At 45.6% G+C, this 15,774-nt stretch overlaps 1 protein-coding gene across 1 annotated transcript; it reads left to right on the plus strand.

The window, feature by feature from the left end:
• The first annotated feature begins 3,484 nt into the window (after window positions 1-3,484).
• On the plus strand, window positions 3,485-13,972 carry LOC143500371 (ribonucleases P/MRP protein subunit POP1-like). The gene is made up of 16 exons (XM_076994485.1): window positions 3,485-3,602; window positions 4,126-4,231; window positions 4,475-4,561; window positions 4,814-4,989; window positions 5,328-5,588; window positions 5,737-5,824; window positions 6,000-6,178; window positions 6,303-6,760; window positions 6,860-6,953; window positions 7,238-7,346; window positions 7,587-7,706; window positions 8,188-8,309; window positions 8,884-9,072; window positions 9,870-10,024; window positions 10,378-10,596; window positions 12,088-13,972. Exons 2-16 carry the CDS (start codon window positions 4,126-4,128, stop codon window positions 12,812-12,814), a joined length of 3,090 nt encoding a protein of 1,029 aa, XP_076850600.1. The 5' UTR covers window positions 3,485-3,602; the 3' UTR covers window positions 12,815-13,972.
• Window positions 13,973-15,774: the final 1,802 nt, after the last annotated feature.

Consider the following 15,774-nt stretch of genomic DNA (forward strand, 5'->3'; position numbering starts at 1 on the left):
CTGGGAAAGAGTACGTTGCGCATGGTACACGCAATTATGAAGAAGGGGTAGCAGCATTCTGTGGACTGGCATGTGACGTTTTAATGCCTCTGGCATGAAAGGAAATGACGTTACACATGCCTCTGGCACTTTCCGGTGTCCTGTGGTATATGCCACTGTCTAAGAGGAATATACTCGACTCTTAGTAGACTTTCCCACTTTATAAAGTAGTGATGGCCAGATGAAGCCTCATGAACCCTTGAAGCTTTCTAATGAGCTGGTTAAAAAAAGGTTCATTTCTCGAAGCATTATGTGCACACAAACCCCCCTGCTGGTCAACACCTTTATCATTTCAACTATTTGTTGAATGTGCTGACAACAAAATCACACAAAAAATCATCAATGGAATTCAAATTTATTAACCAATGGAGGCCTGGATTTGGAGCCACACACAAAATTAAAGTGGAAAAACACACTACAGGCTGATCCAACTTTGATATAATGTCCTTAAAACAAGTCAAAATGAGGCTCAGTATTGTGTGTGGCCTCCACGTGCCTGTATGACCTCCCTACAACGCCTGGGCATGCTCCTGATGAGGTGGCGGATGGTCTCCTGAGGGATCTGCTCCCAGACCTGGACTAAAGCATCCGCCAACTCCTGCACAGTCTGTGGTGCAACGTGACGTTGGTGGATGAAGCGAGACATGATGTCCCAGATGTGCTCAATCGTTACTAATTCGCCAATATAATACTTATTTAAGTATTATAAGTATACAGTTGTGATCAAATTTATTCAACCCCCAATGCTGCGAAGGGTTTTATGGAATTCAGTGCACATTTGTAATTGTGTTCATAATGAAATCTTACAAGGACTTGTTAAAGAACTAAATGCAACTAAGATAGCATCAATTTTTTTTGTCATAAAGTATTAAATGGCCTTTTTGTGATTTCTTCATTGACACAATTATTCAACCCCTTTACGACTACCACTCCTAAGAACAGAGGTTCATTCCAGTGTTTTCCATCAGGTATTGAAAACATCTGTGGATGTCAACGAGCAGCAATCAAGCATGATAAGCACCAATTAGGCAGATTTAAAAGGACTGTGATACTCAGCTCCTTCTAGACATCTACTGGTGTGTTTCCAAGAATGGTGAAGGCAAGAGAATGGTTCCAGAAGACAAGAGAAGAGGTTATTGCTCTTCACAAGAATGGCAATGGATATAAAAAGATTGCGAAGTTGTTAAATATTCCAAGAGACACTATCGGAAGTATCATTCGCAAGTTCAAGTTAAAGGGCACAGTGGAAACGTTACCTGGTCGTGGCAGAAAGAAGATCCTGACCGCGACTGCTGTGCGCTACCTGAAGCGTAATGTGGAGAAAAATCCCCGCATGACTGCTAAGGAACTGAAAAAAGACCTGTCAGATGTGGGCACTGAAGTTTCAGCTCAGACAATAAGGCGCGCACTGCATAACGAAGACCTCCATGCCAGAACACCCAGACGCACCCCCTTGCTGACTCCAAAGAACAAGAAAAGTCGACTGCAGTATGCCAAAAGTCATGTGGACAAGCCACAAAGGTTTTGGGACAGTGTTTAGAACTGTTTTAGAACTGTTTGGGACAATGGACCAGCGCTATGTTTGGAGAAGGAAGAACCAGGCTTATGAACAAAAGAACACCTTGCCTACTGTGAAGCATGGCGGGGGGTCAATTATGCTTTGGGGCTGTTTTGCTTCTAATGGTACAGGAAAGCTTCAACGTGTGCAGGGTACCATGAATTCCCTTCAGTACCAGGAGATCTTGGAGGAAAATGTGATGGAGTCAGTCACAAACCTGCGGCTTGGGAGACGTTGGACCTTCCAACAGGACAATGATCCGAAGCACACATCCAAGTCCACTAGAGCATGGTTGAACATGAAAGGCTGGAACATTCTAGAGTGGCCATCGCAATCACCAGACTTAAATCCAATTGAGAACCTCTGGTGGGACCTAAAGAAGGCAGTTGCAGTGCGCAAGCCTAAGAATGTGACTGAACTGGAGGCTTTTGCCCATGAAGAATGGGCCAAGATACCCATAGGTCGCTGCAAGACACTTGTGTCAAGCTATGCTTCACGCTTGAAAGCTGTCATAACTGGAAAAGGATGTTGTACTAAGTACTAAAAAATAATGTCACTAGGGGGTTGAATAAAACTGATAATGATGTGAGCACAGTAAAGACATTTGTGGTTATTCCATCATAAATATTATGTTATGTTTGTCTAATTTATAAGTGCCTCTTTGATATAATTGTAAATAAGATGACTGAAATGATCAAAATCAATGTCAAACTGGCCAAAACACTTTATTTCAGTGGGGGTTGAATAAATTTGATCACAACTGTAAGTATATATATAAGTATAAGCCACTGTAAATAAACCTGTTGTCATGGTACAGCCTCTAACCCCTCCCTACTGGCATGCGTACCTGTAGTCTGTTTCTATTCTTGCCATAAGTACTTGGGGTGTGGTTCAGTATGCATGCATCACCTGTCTCATCCTGATGTTTAGCAAACAAGACACATGGATAGATAACCCTTTAGTGGGTGAAAACATTATTGAAAAACAGTTGGTAAATAGAGCTATAGATGTAATATATTATTACATTTATTAGTAGTGCATTATTGCATTAATTAATTAATGCATTATTAGTAGTGCTGTCAATTTCAGGTGCCGCGATTAAAAGTCCTCACCAGGATTTTGCTCAAGCTTGCTAGATTTTCTAATTAGCAATCCAGGTAAAATTAGTGGAATCAACACAATCCAGGAAGCCTGAGCAAAATCCTGGTGAGGACTTTTAATCGCGGCACCTGGAATTGACAGCACTAATTATTAGATATGAAGATGGTTACCTGTTTTGGCATGCCCTTGATCAGAGCCTTCCATTCCCTTAAAAACATTATAATATGTGCATTAATGTAACAGGTGAGAGTGGACCGGCTGGGGAGACCCATGAAACCAGGCAAAGAGCCGCAGGTTGGCCACTCCTGTTCTATACAATTCATTATGTCATCGTTTTTCTTGTAGTTTTATTCTTTGTACAGCATTTTGGTCATCAAATTAATTATACTAATTGTTATTAGAATTATACAATTGACTAATACTTATTATTTCACTGTACTCAAATGACTTTTACTTACTTTCTTTAAAATCTATAAATTGAATCACCTGAAACATCATTTCTATCTGCAAAAACGTTTCACAGCGCATTTTAGTTAAATGGCGGTCTACTGCCATCTCCTGTCCGAAAACGTAAATATCGTGAACATAAATTAGAATAGACACTGTTTTAAATAGACTATAAAGTAAGATATTAAGGATTAAAACAAATGAGTACCGATGGTCCGTGATTACTGAAGCGGTCAAAAATGAATTGGAGCACATTTATTTGTGTTAGCTACGTGAGCCACAGTGACGGAACTACATTACCCATGAGCACCGTGAACCCGGAAGTGCTAGGACGTGTTGGGCAGCGGAGTGAGAGGAAGTTGCTAGCTAGCTACTTACAGCTATTCGTCGTGCTGAGTTCGGTATGATTAATTAACAACCTACTAGTGTAGTTTATGTGATTATACCTTCTATCAAAGTAAGTATTGTACAAATCCATTTGATTTAAATTAGATTTGTATTCAGTAAACACATTAAAAAGGAATAATTATAACGCCACGCGGTGTGTGTGTCATATAGACCACGGACATGTATGTAGACCACCGTCATGTAGACCACGGACATGTAGACCACCGTCATGTAGACCACGGACATGTAGACCACCGTCATGTAGACCACCGTCATGTAGACCACCGTCATGTAGACCACGGACATGTAGACCACCGTCATGTAGACCACGGACATGTAGACCACCGTCATGTAGACCACCGTCATGTAGACCACGGTCATGTAGACCACCGTCATGTGGACCACGGACACGTAGACCACCGTCATGTGGACCACGGACACGTAGACCACCGTCATGTAGACCACGGACACGTAGACCACCGACATGTACAACATGTAGACCACGGACGTGTGGACCACGGACATGTAGATCTGAATTTCAGCAACACTTTGTTTCCAAACGATGACTGTATTAATGTATGTCAACTGTGCAGATGTCTGGAGCCAAAGATAGAATGCGCCACAAGAAAATGAGGAACCAACCAAGTAATGTGATGTATTCCTCTTCACGAGATTGTGGAAACGGCGGAGGAATAGCAGGTTGGATGGCCAAAAATACAATAAATATTTAGATTTACTGTGTAGATCGTTTATACGCATCAAACATGCAGTCCTGGGTAGCTGTGTAACCTGTGCTGTGCAGCCTGTGCTGTGTAGCCTGTGCTGTGTAGCCTGTGCTGTGTAGCCTGTGCTGTGCAACCTGTGCTGTGCAACCTGTGCTGTGCAACCTGTGCTGTGCAGTCTGTGCTGTGCAGTCTGTGCTCTAACAGGTTTCATTTGCAGGTGGCAGCCACACACAGTCCGGCGGCTGGCCGAGAGGGCGTCAGGATGGAGTTCCTCCCGACCAGGCCTTGCCAAAGTACATCACTGGTGAGGGTCCTTTAGGAGTGTGTGGAACGTGTGTAGGAATGATGGGTCTGCATAACGAGCTTAAGTTTTACTACATAACCTGATTTGCTGAAGATCCATTTCTAGCAATGCTTTATGCACTTCCCCTCCCCCATACTTCTTCATTTTCATTTCTTCTCTCTGTCCTCCTCCCCTCATTCTGTCCTCCTCCCCTCATTCTGTCTTTCTCCCCCATCCAGCATTGACTCTGTTTTCTGCCATTGCTGCTTTTAGCGTCCGTCTTTGCCAAAGCCCGTGCCGTGGAGGTGAGTGCCATGATGAGGGCCGTAACCAAGATGACGGCGAGTTGCCACGTGTTTGGTGCTCTCCCTAAACACATGCGACGTCGTGCCATGAGTCACGACCCCAGGAGACTGCCCTGTCAGCTGAGAGAGGCAGCACACAGAGCGGTACGGCCCTCTGCCCCACAGCCAGAAACATCCACAGAGCACACTCGGTAGCTCAGGAGACTTTAAATGACAAATCACTAAATCTCTTGCCACACCCACCTAACGTTGTCTGGCAAACGGAGCTTGGCCCAGTCCCAGCATTCTGGTATTGCTGGCAAACAAACACAGGTGTGGTGAGTCGGAACACAGAACACAGGTTACGGGTGTGGCAGAGAAGTCTGAGGTGTGAGTGTGGTTGTGAGAGAGAAGGAGATGTTTTGATGTACCTCACAGGTTGTAGTAGCCTGTGTGTGTGTGAGAGAGAGAGGAGGCTTGATGTGTTGTTCCTTGTTTCCCAGCTGAAGAAGAGTCAACAAGCTGGGCAGAAGGAGAAGAAGGAGCAGTCGAAGACCAAAAGTCGCCGTGCCCGCCGTCGCCATGGCAACTTGCTGCTGGAGTTTAACCGCAGGCAGAGGAAGAACAAGTGGCTGGAGACCCACATCTGGCACGCCAAGCGTTTCCACATGCTGAAGACGTGGGGCTACTGCCTGGGGGACACGCCCACCTACAAGTGCTACAGGGCCAGCTACAGAGCTATGAGTTCTGGCTGCCTGCTGCAGGTGTGTGTGTGTGTGTGTGTGTGTGTGTGTGTGTGTGTGTGTGTGTGTGTGTGTGTGTGTGTGTGTGTGCGTGTGTGTGTGTGTGTGTGTGTGGAGGAGAATGGACTCCTTGTTTCATAGTTTTTCTTCTTGTGGCCTCTGGTCTCAGGACTTGTCCTACCACTGCTGTGTGGAGCTCTGCGGCCCAGAGGAGAAGCTCCTGAGAGCCCTGTCCAGGCTGACGAGCAAAGACACGGGTGTGTAGTAGCTACGGTTGTTTTACAGTTGCCTCTACGTGATTATGTATCTACACCAAAATGTCTGTTTTGGCATCGGAAAAGTGGTAAAGAGTAGAATTGGTTGAATAATGTAGGGAGTATTTGCAGTTGCATGGTTCTGTCATTTGAACTGTGTGCGTGTGTTTGTGTGCAGGTCCAACATTCGCAGGAGCGCTACATGTATCGGGGCAGAGAGAAGGTCGTGTGATGCTGTACAGACCTGACCAGTACCCTCACCACCCCTTGGGCCCTGCTCAATTCCTCTGGAGACCCTGTAGTGTGCCGTGCTCTCACAGACAGCTGTGGATCTGGGTTCATCCCACATTAAAACAGGTGCGTTCCTTTGCCCTGAAACACCAGAAATTGTAGCCCCCTTTAACAGTAATATTTAGTTCCGTTATTTTGGAGATACATAGCTTTATTGCCGGTCAATTTAAGGTGTGTGTTTGTGTGTCAGGACCTTCTGTTAGAGCTGCAGGCCGTGTGTGAGTGCTTTGTGGCAGTCCCCAATTGCCACGCCTCTGGGTCTACCTCCACACGCCCCGCCTCTGAGCCACAGACAGAAGCAGACCTCGGTAGCCACGCCTCTGAGCCACAGACGGATGCAGACCTCGGTAGCCACGCCTCTGAGCCACAGACGGAAGCAGACCTCGGTAGCCACGCCTCTGAGCCACAGACAGAAGCAGACCTCGGTAGCCACGCCTCTGAGCCACAGACGGATGCAGACCTCTGTAGCCACGCCTCTACGTCCACCTCCACACGCCCCGCCTCTGAGCCACAGCACCCTGGCAAGAAGAGGAAGAGGGAAGTTGACTGTAATGACGGTACTCCCGCTAAGAAAGTCCTGGGTGATGGCACTCGATCTCCCTCAACTCCTGTTAGATGGAAGTCTTCCAGCTCTGAGATTGTGATCAGGTAAGCAGTTTAAGATTTGGTGTTTTCAAACGGATATTCCTTGCAGTCCTTGGCATCTGTTTAGAGAACAAAGGGTTAATTAATGGGCTTCCTTTACAGTGACCTCACAATGGAAATAGTACGCTACCGTCTGATTGGTCCACTCTCCCATTCCGTACTGACTGACACACTCCTGCCAGCCACTGCCGTTGAGGTCAGATTTGCGTCAGCGCTGGGCCTGCGTAACTGTCATTAGTCCTGTTAATGTTACAGTGTGACACCATCAACATTCATGTAACAGTGCTGGTTTGTGTCATCATACAAAAGTGATGTGCTACTGAGATGGAGATCGTATTATTGTAACATTTCTGAATTCATTTGTGCTATGTTACGTGTCGAGTGTCTCTGCTATAATAATTCAAAGTAGTGCCTGACCTGATGTTACCTAACAGATGCAGTTTGTGTTTCCCTGTTCATGACTTCAATTTTTGATCTTAGATTGATAACAAAATGGCTGCTTCTCCTTTCTGGTGGCCAGAGAAGTGTAAGAATGAGGACTTCATGACTTTACATCACAGACAAGCAGATATCTTCCACTTACTGAGAGGTACATGGTTCTTAATGATCTTGTCGTCTTCTGCCACACACTTGTAGCTAGAGCCCTCAGTAGGTCAGGTTTAGAAGGTAGCCTGTTGGATTCAGGAGAACGCAGCACACAACTGTATTAGTTATCGTGCGTGTACACAAGCCATAGAGCTCTTACAGTTGTATGATTTTTCCAGCAGAATATGAAAGCATGCAGTTCTGTTTTATGTTTGTATGTGTGCGCACACACTCGTGCGTGTAGGTGTTTACTCCACAGACGAGCTCCCAGCAGGGTGTGTGTTGGGGATGACGGTCGATGACCCCAGACTGACTCTGCCTAAGAAAAGGGGGAAAGTCGCACCTGACCTGGAAGGTTCCCAAGGTTAGCACACACACACACACACACACACACCGCAGATCTCTCCACACTGACAGGAGCAGAGCGGCGTCTGGACTGGCTGCTGCTTACACGCGTGGGCTTTGGTTGGAGCTGTAGGCTGTAGACCTGGTAGCCCCACCCGTGTGGTGCTGGGCGGGGAGCACGTGGTGGTTCTGGCCCTGAGCTCCTGGGGAGCCTCTGCTCATCCATGCAGATGAACCAGGTTCGAATCCTGGCAGGGCCCATATCCCCCCCCCCCTCACTCTCGCTCTCTCGTGTGTAGAGCACACCAACCGTGTCTAACAGGCACCTCACACTTCTACCTGTGTCATTATTGCACCAGTGGAATGGCTTGGACATTGCCTCAACAGGAATACTGGCTGGTCGTGTGTGTGTGTGTGTGTGTGTGTGCGTGTGTGTGTGTGTGTGTGTGTGTGTGTGTGTGTGTGTGTGTGCGTGTGCGCGCGCACTTATGTGTTTTTAGATGTGGACAAAGAACAGATGATGAATCTGAGCATGAAAGGAGTTCCTGCTGTCTGTGCTCAAAGTGCTCTGTGGGATCAGTCTGTGCGAGATAATGTGACGCACAATAAGATCTCTGAGCAGGTAACACACACACACACACACACGTGCATATGTGACTCGGTATGAACAGCCAGATCAGAAATAGTCTTTGTCAGTCCAACTCAACATGTCATAAATCAACACTGCAGAATGGAAGTCAGCAATGAGGGAAGACTAGAGGTCAATGGTGAGATGACGGACATTTGTGAAACATTTGTGGTGATATTTCAATACAAATGTTTACATTTATGGCATTCATGTGCTCATATCCAAAGAGACTTTTGCTTTAATTGTCAAGCAAAATCAGAAAGCACTTGTCACAGCAGCTCCATGTTCTGAGAGCCAGCGTTAAGTCTGGACTCTCTTTACACTCAGGATCATTGTTCTGAATGTGTAGCTGACCTCCACAGCACACTAACATTGGTCACCTTAAAACGATACTGTGGGCATCGTAGTAGTGCAGTGGGATTGGTCAGAAAATTGGATTTAACCCACTTTTATCTGTTGTGCGAACACAACCAAAATTCTGAGAGGACATAATGATTTTCTGTTGTACTGGCTCTGGGTGGGCTTTGATGTCCGACTCTGGGTTGTGGCGGCCGACTCTGTGTCTCAGGATCTGAACAGAATGAAGAAGGAGCTGCTGGTTCCAGGCTCCAGGCTGCCGACCCCTGCACAAGGCCGAGTGCCCATCCTGCTGGTTCATCAGGTGGGGAGACAGCAGGGTGAAGACCGGCCCGGCTGGGGCTGTGGCTGGGACCTCCTGCTGCCCAAGGCCTGGGGCATGGCCTTCTGGGTACCTCTGGTAGGGACAACCTTCTGCCTCCGTGATTGGTGGTTTTACCTTACAGTTTGGGTTAAGATATCAATAACTTTTTCTTGTAACTAGCTGGGTGTTGTAGGTATTTGTATGCAAGTGGAGACGCTTGTAAAGGTGTTTTTTGATGATTTTGTGACGGGACTGAGTGAGTTCATGTGTAAGGCCTATGATGGGAGTATTCATCTGTTGCAATGGAAAATTCATGTCACTTAGTTTTTGACATTGTTAATGTGGAATTCATTAGTAAAGGAAAATGTACTGCTCACCTATTATAGGCCATAGTGAAAGAGGTGGAAGTTTGTGAGGATGTTTTAAATAAAGGTTCCCACACTGTGTACAGAAGGGGTTCATCGTCCAGCAGAAAGTCTATAAATCTCACTTAAAGAATGATTAAACCAATAGAAGTTAGGAAGAATGTGGTGTAGGGAGATACTGAACTGAAGAGGGCGATATTTCATTTAAGTTGCACATTAAACACCACATCCTCTTCCTGTTGTCTTTTGAATCAGCATCACCTCTATCTTCTAAGTAGCCTTTTGTTTTGTAATTGCGAAGGTTTACCACACAGTAGCCTCTGCTCTGCTTGGTGTGGTTCAGTCTTTCAGGACTGAAGAAAACTGGTTCAAGGCAGAACTGCTGTACAATGAACTGCAAGTCAAGGCCCTTTACAACTGAAGTGTTTATTTCTGTATTTTCATCTAGAATGCTGGTTCAAGAATACGCTTGTGAAGATTAATTGATTGGACTGTGTTTGTGCGTGTGTGTTTGTGTGTGTGCGTCAGGTGTACCGTGGTGTCCGTGTGGGAGGACTCCAGATGAGTTTGAAACACTCCCAGTTTAAAGGCGTGCCCCATTTCCCCCATGATTACCCAGACTGCCCTGCAGGCGCCCACTTCCAGGAACAGCAGGCAGCCGAGCTGCTGGAGACGTTTAAGAGGTTCAGAGGAGCTTCCTGCTCGTGCTGTTGTCTGATGTCTTGCCATGTTATTAACAAGGTTTTATTGAACCTGCTAAGCTCTTGGGGTCTTTATGCTATGATTTTTTATATCGTCTGCAGATCAGTGATATGTTTCTCATAGCTGTACGCCTCCTTGATCGTCTCTAGTTCTCCTGAAAATTCCACAATATTATGAATTCAGAATTTAAGTAGCGTGTTTATTCATTGCGTTCCCCAGTGGCCTTGTTCGTATCTGTTCTAAGCTGGTTTTCCTACTATGCTTAGTGTTACGGACAGCATACCGTAATGAGCTGCTAGTTGATGCTATTGCGTTTCTCTGCGATCACGTGCAGGCGTCCGCCCTCCAAACGCACAAACTACATCAAACACGGCAGCCTGGCTCCTTTCCGGTGCCCATGGCAACAGCTGGCGGAGGAATGGGACGAGATCGTGAAGCAAGATCGAGACAACCACGACAACCACCCCGTTAAGATGGAGGGAGAGGCGGAGCCTGGGGGCCCCAGCGGGGGGTTGGAGGTCGGGGCTCCCCCCGCTGCCTTCACCGTGCTGAGGTAGTGTGTGTGTGTGTGTGTGTGTGTGTGTGTGTGTGTGTGTGTGTGTGTGTGTGTGTGTGTGTGTGAGAGAGAGAGAGAGATCAGGACTGCATTGGTGACTCATTCAGTATGAGGGCTGCCTGATGAGAGAAGCTTTATAATCAATATCAATTTGAAGGGTTAAAACAAAATTGATAATTGATGATACCAATGTATTTTTATATTGATATATGGACAGACTGGTCAATTGGGTCAAAATGTGCTTTTCTGACTGATGATTGGCAATGTAATTTACAGTTGTGATTCGTAATGTCATTTCCTAAATTAAAATGAACACCAGAAATTAACAGAGGCCTAAAAATACACTCATAACCAGGGTACCCGCGGGTCCTTAAAAAGTCTTAAAATGTCTTAAATTTAGTTTTACATATTCAAGGTCTAAAAATGTCTTAAAATGTCTGGAATTTTAGGAGGGGAGGCATTAAATAAGTGTGTTGCTCAGTTTTTCTGTTTTATTTTACCGATGTATATCCCACAATAAGTATCATTTCCACAACGGCCGTATACTCCGCCCAATGGCAGTAGTACATCACCTAACAGGTGTAAACAGCAGACGATGCTTTAGCTGCCTAACAAGCTGCTTTTCTTATTTGAGGGCTGCGGCGGGAACAACAATACAAGGATGCAGACATGGGTAAATGTCCATTCAGTGAAGTGGCTGGAGGATGAAAAATATTGTGGCTGGCTGAAACCTTCCAGTGATTCGTATGAGGCGCGATGTGAACTTGCCAAAAAACATTCAAACTTGGTACAATGGGGCTTTAAAGCGCTGGATTCTCATATGAAATCTAAAAAACACAACCGATATGATGGCACTCGTAATAGTAATATGCATATCGAGTCATTCGCTGCTAACTGCAGTTTAACTGTAAGTGCCAAAAATGATTTGTCTACTGTGTAGTGCGACCAAACGTCTGTATTTCCCGGGACGTATTTCACATCCTGTGAGGAAATGTCCTGATTTTTAAATTACCTTCATTGGACCATTCAATTTAAATGTACAGGCACTAGGGCACTGCGCACGGCGCTGCATGTGCCGTAACCCCTCAAGCTTTGTTTATACATGACGCGTCGCGACCGTCGCGAGGTTTCGCGTGCCGACAATGACGTAATCGCGGTGGCTCCGCCCCTGCGCGAGGTCCCCGCGTGCTGTTGCTTCGCGAGGTTGTGCACCCCCCCCGTCAGCAACTTACGGTCGCCACCCCCCCCGTCAACAATTTACACTCGCCACCTTCTCCAGGTTCAAATCTCACTCCAAGAGATCTTGAAAAGTTGGCAACCCTGGTATTATTTTTTCTTGTGAGAGGTATTAAAAAGGTCTTAAAAGTCATTAAATTTGAGATTAAAAAATGTGCAGATACCCTGATAACAGAACATGTTAAGAAGTGTACAACAGGTAAAACATCAACCTTGATGACCTTGAAGCTAAGAGCAGTGTTTCCTCTACAGGAGCCGAAAGGTACTGAGGCAGCTCTCGGTCTGGTGTCTGCCATCGTCCGCACGTGCCCAGAGAGTGCGCCGCGGTAGCCCCGCCCCCGCGCTGAGCCCCGTGGTTGCCGTGGCACTGCAGAGGGAATGGGGGCGGTGCCTGGTGTGGGTGCGGGTGTGCGTGCTGGGTAAGGGCCGTCCCGCCATGCACACCATGCTGTGTGTCCCTACCGCCGAAGACCTGCAGCGTCTCCGCGGAGACCCTCGGTCCAGCGGCCCCGTGGAGCCCCGGCACAGAGACCACCTCCAGCACCTGCTGAAGAGGACCAGGAGGGACAGACCTGCCCCGAAGTGCCCTGGCGCCACAAAGGAAGACTGTAGCCCCGCCCCCAGCAAGGAACAAGCAGCTGGCCCTGCCCCTCGAGCTGTCCAGCCTCAAGACCCCACCCCCACCGTTGAAACCGGCTCCGTGATTGGCTGCGGTGCCTCATCTGTGGGGCTGGTGCGGGGACTGTGGCCCGAGCCGCTTCCCAGCGTGTCGTCCCACTGCTCCAGGGTGACTCTGGGCTGGGTGACGCAGGGTGATTTCTCCCTGGCCACGGGGGTCGGAGAAGCTCTGGGGTTGGTGAGCCTGCCGGGGCTCCTGCACACTCTCCTCAGCCAGCCGGCAGACCAGCGGGGCACAGTTCTCCTGCGTAACGCCTCCTCCTTACAGTACCGCTACGCCCGGCTGCTCGTGGAAACCTGAAGTGCTGTAGGCTCACTACGTACCCCGCACCTGCACTGTGGTGGGACTACACCGTACCTGCACTGTGGTGAGACTATACACACCGTACCTGCACTGTGGTGAGACTACACACACCGCACCTGCACTGTGGTGAGACTATACACACCGTACCTGCTGTACAATACTATAAATCTGTCCCATCACCCACACATCTATACTAGGTCAAACACCATTCTAATAAACACTGCATCAAGACTGAAATCTGTTCTGCAGTACTGCTGTAAACATGTGCTTCTAGCTGGACTTAAACATTTCCTTGATAAGCTCTGTACATATTCACATTAAGGTCTGTAATATACATCATTGCAAAAAAATCTGATTTGAGACACAGAGTGGATGTAGTGAAGAGCTCAACATGTACATGATATTACAGAATAGCTACCGAGTGTGATTGCTGAGTATGATATATGGTGTTTAAAATTTCCTCATCAGAGAGGTTTGCATTCCATCTGGCAGTAATACTTTCTCTTATTTAAAGTTGTAAGTGGGTAATGAGGATAAATGACTATTGAATGGTTAATTCTATATAATTCTGCATCAGATCCGTTATCTTTTTAAGTGAGTAGCTCTGAGCTGCAAAGCACATGTCAGATCTCCAGTTAAAGGTATTTGTGTTTTTTCTGATGTGCTTAACTTTTTTTAGGTTAGTGTTTTGTTATTGACTAAAGGTTTATTGCTGATATTGGCAATATCAATAAAGGAATTTGACAAATCCTGAAACTTGTGCTTTTTTCCCCAAATAAAGATGACTTGACTTCCCTAGCGCTTCACCTAATTATCTTTTGTGGGAGGTATTTGTTTGTGGGGCAGGGGGTTGTTTTGTTTTTGTACCCTAATTGAGGATTAATACTCCATATTGTTCTGTTGCATGGAAAGTTCTTTAAATTTGTTGGTTCATAGTCCAGGGTGTTTGTCCTGAAGAAATCGCTATAATAGCGTTGCTGTCCTGACCACCCTGGGAACCCATACATGGAGCTTCTCGTGAAGCTGGGGCCTATGTTTCCCACACAAATACGTGCTAAAACAGCAGGTCTGGGCTAACCAGTTTCTCACTTCATAATTTATTTGAATTATATTTTTAGTTATTTTCAATAGATCCAGTGTCCATATATAGGCTACAGTAAATTGACTCTTGATGGTTTTGACTTTGATTGAAAAAATAAATAAAAAACAAGCACTCAAACCACAGCTGTGAACTCTTCTTTTCATTCAGTCAGTAATTAGGCCCAAAATAACCAACAATTTTTTTTGGCACTGAACTGTCATTTTGAGGTCACAACAAACTGGCACATTCTGAGTGTGGTCTGACATTTTAATTCGGGCAAATTTGTATTTCAACTGTTTCCACAGTAGCATTCAGCTGACATCTATCTATATTTTATAAACCAAGTCATCATATAAAAAAATTATCCATTTAGTCAGGTTCTATGAAAGTCCTTGCTCATTCAGTATTTAGATAGCACACAGAGAAAGAAAGACGGAAAAGTCCTCTCAGCATCTCCCTTGGAATAAACCATTTCTCTGCTGATAGCAAGCATGGCAGAGATGACACAGGTTCTGAACCTCAAGTAGGGAAGAACATGGAGGAACCAAGAACCAGTGAACCAGGTCAAGAGAGGGACTCACTCTCTAAGGGAAGTGTTCTCAGCCTGTGAGCTGGGTCAGCATGTCGCTGACACCTCCTTAAAATACTGAGTAGGTGCTAATGTAAGACCCAAAATTTCCATATCATTTTAAGTGCACTGTAACTATGTGAATGACTTGATAATAATAAGCTAATTTATAATGAGCTTCCACTGACAAAATAATCTAGATCCTAGTCTGTGTTTCTCAACTGTGAATTATATTTATATATCGTTTTTTACCACACCTGTTGTCATAAAGCAGCTTTACTTACACATAGGACAAGATTCCTAATGAGCAAACTAGGGCCAAGAAACCTTGGGAGAACCAAGACTCAAAAGGGAAGCCATCCTCCAGCTAGTATCAGTCCATTTTTATAGTTCTATATGCAGCCTGAGCAGTCCAGTATGAATGTTGCAGGCTTATCTATAGCAGCATAACTAGAGGTGGGAGTGCTGGAGGTGACCACAGAGAAGAGTTCTCATGAGCCATTGCTTCCCAACCAAATCACCAGCACTAAACTAGAGTGAACGCATGGCTGGATGAGAGCATCAACATCTCAGATTAACAGAATGCTCAATGACTGGGGGTATCTGAGCTCCACACATTCATATGTAATATATTAACTGAAGGCTTGATTAAATAGCTGAGTCTTAAGACTAGACTTAAAGATTGGAACTGTGTCAGAATCTCAGATTGGAGCTGGAAGACTGTACCATAACTGAGGGGCTTTAAAGGTGAAGGCTCTGCCTCCGGCTGTAGTCTTGTTAATTTTTGGAACTAAGGGAAATGCTGCATTTTGAGAGCGCAGCAGGTGAAAGGGGTTATAGTATGCAATGAGTTCACTCAGATATTATGGAGCAAAGACCATTTAGCGCTTTTTAGGTCAACAGAAGAATTTTAAAATCAATTAAATATTTAACCAGGATGTAGTACAATCCTGACAGCAGGACTGCAGCCATTGAATGTTCTGGCCCTGATAGTGATACCTAAGCTTTTTGTGATAGATTTAGGTGTTGATAAAAACCATCTAAGGTAAGAGAAACTTTAGACAAATTACTACTGGCAGCTTTGGGTCTAAGAATACCTAAGTTTTATCGGAATTTAGAAGAAGAAAAGTAGATGCCACCCAGTTTTTTATTTCCTGTATGTAGATCTCAATTTTTGGATAAGTATTGACATAATCTGAATGAGAAGATATATACAACTATCATATGCATAGCAATTAGGGGTGACCTGCAATAGTCGCTGATTCGACTATAGTCGACTATACCCCCTAGTGGACTATGAACGTCATA

This window comes from Brachyhypopomus gauderio, unplaced genomic scaffold (assembly GCF_052324685.1).
Source record: "Brachyhypopomus gauderio isolate BG-103 unplaced genomic scaffold, BGAUD_0.2 sc143, whole genome shotgun sequence".
Classification (NCBI taxonomy): Eukaryota; Metazoa; Chordata; class Actinopteri; order Gymnotiformes; family Hypopomidae; genus Brachyhypopomus; species Brachyhypopomus gauderio.

Excerpts from the sequence above, each read along its gene's own strand:
- LOC143500371 (XM_076994485.1), top strand. The coding sequence starts at position 4,126 with ATGTCTGGAGCCAAAGATAGAATGCGCCACAAGAAAATGAGGAACCAA. Across the intron at positions 4,562-4,813 it reads CTTGCCAAAGTACATCACTG|CGTCCGTCTTTGCCAAAGCC; the intron begins GTGAGGGTCCTT and ends TGCTGCTTTTAG. Across the intron at positions 10,025-10,377 it reads CTGCTGGAGACGTTTAAGAG|GCGTCCGCCCTCCAAACGCA; the intron begins GTTCAGAGGAGC and ends GATCACGTGCAG.